At 56.9% G+C, this 6,000-nt stretch overlaps 1 protein-coding gene across 2 annotated transcripts in view; it reads left to right on the top strand.

Annotated features, from left to right (window-relative positions):
* Positions 1-2,583: 2,583 nt before the first annotated feature.
* Positions 2,584-6,000, top strand: part of ABTB3 (ankyrin repeat and BTB domain containing 3) — a 307,966-nt gene continuing 304,549 nt past the window's right edge. For both annotated transcript variants that reach the window (XM_060112558.1, XM_060112557.1), the window contains exon 1: positions 2,584-3,727. In XM_060112558.1, the coding sequence (XP_059968541.1) occupies positions 2,584-3,727 (1,144 nt within the window). The remainder of the gene's footprint in view (positions 3,728-6,000) is intronic.

The following is a 6,000-nucleotide window of genomic DNA, read 5'->3' as shown; positions in this document are numbered from 1 at the left end:
CTACGTTTAATCGGGGCACCTATGGCCCATTCAAGTTGACACATAAAATTAACCATCACAATCCCTTTTAAAAGGTTTGGAATGTTATGGAAAAAGTCTGGGAACAAAGTGTGGAGATCCCTGAAGGCCACTAATCAGTATAAATTTTATTTATGTGGAAGGCAAATGGGAACCTTTGAATTTTTTTCAAGAGAGAAATGACAAGATGAGAATGGGGCTTTTGGAAGATTCTCGGACTGGATGGTTTGGAGAAGGAAGAGGCAGGAGAGGAGACGAGTTGGTAGAATATTATAATAGTCAATAGAGAGAGGTGATGAGCATATGCATTAGGCTGATAGCTACAGGGTGATGGTAGTATACTGGGGTGAAGGGACGGGTGATGGTGGATTTGGGCTGACAGAGATGAGAAACCTGACAATCTACTGGGTTATCTGGGAAAATCCATTGTTGAACATCAACAGTTCAAAAGCATGTCCTTCTTTCCTTCACGCATTTACAACAGATATTTACTGACTGACTACTCTGTGTCAGGCCTATGCATGGGGAACCCCTAGTTCAGTGTGGAATCTAACAAGTAACCAGACTGTAGTAACCTAGTGTTACAAGAGGCCAGAAATCAACAGCCTCAGAAGTGGGGGAGGCAGCTGAAACACCCAGGACAGTATTGAGTGTTAACAAGATAACAGGCCCCATATGGAGTCACTTATGCTAAGCTCCACTTCACCAAACTGAGGCACTTAATTACAGTTTTGGCTCTCCCAGAAATGGAATCTTAAACTAGTCAACCAGGAATCACCTGATCAGCAGTAGTTAGGTAATCTGCCTTATAGACCCCTGCCATCTCCTAGAGGAAAGTAACCTTGCAATAAGCACCCTGCTTTTTCACCTAGTATAAATTCCTTGTTCCTTCTCCATTGTGTCTATGAAAGTCTTTCATTTTGTACAGCTCCTCCAAGCTCCCTTCTATCTGCTAGATTGGATACTGCCAGATTCGTGAATTGTTGAATAAAGCCAATAAAGAGCTTTAAAATTTACTCAGTTGAATTTTGTTTTTTAACATGAAGGATATGGGCTACCTTCTTGTAGGATGGCACTTCTAAGCTGGAAACTCAGAGGAGAGTCCCCTACAGGCAGAGACAGTGGGAGCTGGTGATCCCCAGGTGAATAAGATATGGTTTCTGCCATGGTGGATGGGGACAAATAAATAAGACAATGCCACTGGACATAAATGCAACTAAGTCATGCATATATACCATTCTTTATTCAAAAAAGAAAACTCTCCTCTGTGCAAATTTATCCTTTTTAAAGCTGAGCTCTCTGGACCATTACCCACCAGAACGTCAAAGTGGGACATAAGCCTTCCCTCCAGTGTACCCCCAGGTATTTGAAGGATGGGCTCAGCGTCCTCCTTGTTACTGAATGAATGTAGTTAATGAGTGCTGGTGGCAGACGGCTAACGTCCAGAGACTCAGCCTTCCAGTGATGTCCACTTCCCTGATTCCTTTGCTTGCCTGGTTTCTTATTTCCCTCCGCTCTGGGGCAAACTGGGGCTGAAAGAGGACCGCATTAATTGGTTTGGGGACCCGAAGGTGGGGGAGGCTGGAGAGGGAGAAAAAACATGCTTTGTGTACTAGAGAAAGAAAAAGGAAAGTGAAATCCTAAACGCAGGGGCAGAAAGCGACCCCAGGCAGACACTTTGTGAACCGCTGGGGGGAGCACAACTCGGTGGGTGGGTGGGTGGGTGGGTCACATGCCCAACCTACCATTCTCCTGTTCTGATATCAAAGCCAAAGGCTCAAGGGCAGGGACAGCAGAGGAGGGGTGGGGTAGCGTCTGGGTCTCTACGCTCCCACAGGTCCCCCAATTCTCAGGCCCTGGCTCCCCACTTCACGGAGCCTCGGTCACGGGCCGGGGGCGTGTATAAGGGGCGGGGCTGCGTGGAGCTGAGGAATAAAAAAGAGGTAATTAGCACCCTCCAACCCCATTGGCTGTCCGCCGGCCCTGCTTTACATACGCCCGCCCCCTTGGGCTGCCCGTGGCTTGCGGGATTTTGTAGGGTTTGCAGCTGTCGCGGTTGCTGCTGCGCTTCAGTGCCGGGCGGGCGAGCGCCGAGCGAACCCCGGGCCGGGAACCGGGAGCCGGGGAGCCGAGAGCCGAGAGCCAGCTGCCGGCAGAGGTGCTGCCGCGGGCATCTGGGTCGATTTCCGTCCTACGAACACCGAGGCCGGCGCCCAGTGGTTTCTGCGCCCAGCCCGGCCCGGTGGGGAACGGGTCAGACAGTTTTATTTTATTTTGGAAGAAAGGGACGTGTCCGGCGTGAGCTTCTCCCCCGGCCTGGCTCGCTCCTCAGCGTGTCCCAGCTCCGGCCCGGGCTCTGGAAGATGACTCTCTGCTCTGCCCGGCGTATTGCAGCGGCGACGGCTCGGGGAGGCATCCGAAAGTAGTAACTGTAGGTAGTAGCGGCTGGTGGAAAAGTGAGCCGAGGCGGCGCGGACTCGGTTCTTCCCGCGCCCCGGCGCCCGCTTTTCCTCGCTGCTGCTTCCCCTCGGCTCCCCGGCGGCCGCAGCATGAAGTGGCGCAGCGATGGCCAGGAGAGGTAAGAAGCCCGTGGTTCGGACGCTGGAGGATCTGACGCTGGACTCGGGTTATGGTGGCGCGGCGGACTCGGTGCGCTCCTCCAACTTGTCCCTGTGCTGTTCCGACTCGCACCCGGCGTCCCCGTATGGCGGGAGCTGCTGGCCGCCTCTAGCTGACTCCATGCACAGCCGGCACAACAGCTTTGACACTGTCAACACTGCCCTGGTGGAAGACTCCGAGGGGCTGGACTGCGCCGGCCAGCATTGCTCGCGGCTGCTGCCGGACCTCGACGAGGTCCCCTGGACCCTCCAGGAGCTGGAGGCGCTGCTACTGCGCTCGCGGGATCCCCGGGCAGGCTCGGTGGCCCCCGGCGGCCTACCCAAAGACGCGCTGGCCAAGCTGTCGACGCTGGTGAGCCGGGCGCTGGTACGCATCGCCAAAGAGGCGCAGCGCCTGAGCCTGCGCTTCGCTAAGTGCACCAAGTACGAGATCCAGAGCGCCATGGAGATCGTGCTGTCCTGGGGCCTAGCGGCGCACTGCACGGCGGCCGCGCTGGCCGCGCTGTCCCTCTACAACATGAGCAGTGCCGGTGGCGACCGCCTGGGCCGCGGCAAATCGGCGCGCTGCGGCCTCACCTTCTCCGTGGGCCGCGTGTACCGCTGGATGGTGGACAGCCGCGTGGCGCTGCGCATCCACGAGCACGCAGCCATCTACCTGACGGCCTGCATGGAGAGCCTTTTCCGGGACATCTACGCGCGGGTCGTGGCCTCCGGGCTGCCCAGGAGCTGCAGCGGCCCGGGCCCGGGCTCCAGTTCCGGTCCGGGTCAGGGCTCGGGCCCCGGAGCAGCCCCCTTGGCGGATAAGGAGCGGGAGGCGCCGGGAGGGGGAGCGGCGAGCGGCGGCGCCTGCAGCGCAGCCAGCAGCGCCAGCGGGGGCAGCAGCTGTTGCGCCCCGCCGGCCGTCGCTGCCGCCGCCGCCGCCGCAGCCCCACCGGCAGCCGCCGCCAACCACCACCATCACCACCACCACGCGCTCCACGAGGCGCCCAAGTTCACCGTGGAGACGCTGGAGCACACGGTCAACAACGACTCCGAGATCTGGGGGCTGCTGCAGCCCTACCAGCACCTCATCTGCGGGAAGAACGCCAGCGGTAAGTGGCTGCGCGGGTGCTGCCCCCTCCCACCCAACCCGGCCAACTCTCGTCGTAAGTTTGCCTCCCGGCCCCCTCCCGCGTCCTTCCGGCTGCCCGCTGCTGTCTTAAGTCTCCGAGGGAACCGCCGAGCTGGAGGCGGCTAGAAACACCACTGGTCCCTCCTGCTTTCGGGATCCGCGTACTTTACGCCGCTGGTAGGGGTCCCAAGTCCGAGAGGGCGCGGTTCCGCCCCGGATTCGGGGCGGGGCAGCGGCTGCCTCAGGCAGGCGGTGGGAAGAGCCCAGCACCACTTTGGAGGCACAGGTGTGCGATCATTTGCGCCTAGTCCATATTTCTGCCAGAGCCCTGTGTTTCGTTGTTGTTGTTTTTTCATTTTAAACATTTTATTTATTTAAATTTATTTTTGACCCTAAAGATGCCAAATACCCGGGCGCAGGAATTTGGCTCCCTGGAGCTCGGGAGGAGGCGCATTCCGCCCTCGCCGTCCAGTTAGCATACTTCCCCGCGCCCTCGAGGACACCGTCGGTGCGCGCAGGAAGGCAGGGCCCTGCGGCCGTAAAGGCAGAATGTTTGAGAGCTCGCTCGGCCTAGAAACAGTCGGGGAGAGGTGTGTGTGGTGAGAGGGTGGAGCGGGAAGGCTTATAGGTCCCGAGTTTTTTCCGGGGCAGTTTTTGAGGGCCAGAGCTCACAGCTGGTGGCTGCTGCGCAATGGGCAGACCCCCCAGATTCCGACCTCTTGCCGCTGTCGGTTGGCTGGGAGGTGCAGGCATCACCACTTGGCTTAAGGAGCGCCACAAGAGACCCGGTCAGGATGGAGTGGGGCGGGGTTCCGAAGGGACTGTCAGTTTAAGAGGTCGTTTCCAGCAGGTCTGTCATTCCTTCCCGCACCCCCTGTTTTGAAGGCCGGAGCTGGGTGGGTTTGAACCTGCAGCTCTGGTGGCGGAGGGGTGGGGCCCGGGGCGCTTGTTTCGGAGAGCTCCAGCTGGCGGGCCTGCCTGTCTGCGAAAGCCGGAGCTAGACACTTCAAAGCTTCAGTTTTCCACAGGAAATGGTAGAAGCGTAACTGGAGACTCTAAAAGCGAAATAAAACTTTGTTACATATTCGGCGGTTTGGCTGGAGGTTGCGTGGTTGGAGCTGAAATGCAGTCTTTCTGGGCAGATTTCATTCATGTTGCTGCCTGTCGTTTCCCCGGGGCTGCAGCAGAGATGCAGCGGGCGCGGCCCGGCCTCTTGTGGGAGCCAAGTGTGTGCATAGGAGTGTGTGCATATTTGTGAGAGTCTGTGTGCGCGTGTCCGTGCGTGTGTATGTAAGTGTGCCTGTGAGTGTGCGCAGAAGCAAGCAGCTCCCGCAGAAGCCCTTCGGAAACAGAACCTCCAGTTGTCAATCCCCTCACCTGGCTTTGGTCATCGTTGGGGGAGGGGAAGGAAGAAGCAAAGCGTGTGTGTGTGTGTGTGTGTGTGTGTGTGTGTGTGCATGCGCGTGCGTGTGCGTGTGTGCGCGCGCGCGCTCGTTCGTTCGTGTGGTGGGGGCAGAATGGCGACTTCCGCGTTGATCGCCAAGACTCCTCCGGCCTCTTTGGCAGAGCCCTTCCCCCTCTGCTGCCAGTAGAGGGCTAAACCTCTAAAGGGAGGTACCTGTGAGGCTCCTCGTGCCTGCCCACCTCCACCCGTGAATTCCTGATCAGATGGAAACACCTGGGAGAAGGCATTGGTCTTTGTGTGTGCTTCTTCCGGAGGAGGAGGAGGATTCACCTGCAAAACCCAGGAGCTTTGGACTGGACAGTTCTTTGTTTGAAGCCCTACCCCAATAAAAAGTGCAGAGAGGCGTAATTTTCTTCCCTCTGCGTACGCCCACCACCCCTGTTCTTACCTCCCCATTACAATCTACTGGCTCCCCAGACCCTTACCTGCTGGAATCTCCTCCCACTCCTGTGTGTCCTTTGGGAAGAAGGAGCATTCCCCTTCGGGCTCCAGTTTGGGACGCTGGGTGCCCTGCTCCACCTCTGCCTTGGCCATTCGCTTGAAGTTATGACTGTGGGTCATAACTCACTTTCCTTCTCTGGGTCTCAGTCTCCTCATCTATAAAATAAGGGCTTAGATCTGTAATACACCCCCAGGTCCTCTTGTAGCTCTGTCTGTTTTTGTTAGTAGCCTCTGCATTTTTTCAAATTGGTTTTACTTTTATGATCTTTAACATCTTTTAAAGACAGATTTTGTGTTTATCCTTTTTGGACTAAGTATAATTTGAGGAAGGAGAAGACCGCAGAGCT

The sequence above is a fragment of the Mesoplodon densirostris genome, chromosome 11 (genome assembly GCF_025265405.1).
Source record: "Mesoplodon densirostris isolate mMesDen1 chromosome 11, mMesDen1 primary haplotype, whole genome shotgun sequence".
NCBI classification, from domain to species: domain Eukaryota; kingdom Metazoa; phylum Chordata; class Mammalia; order Artiodactyla; family Ziphiidae; genus Mesoplodon; species Mesoplodon densirostris.
Note: the sequence above shows the minus strand (reverse complement) of the source record. Positions and strands in the feature narration are given on the sequence as shown.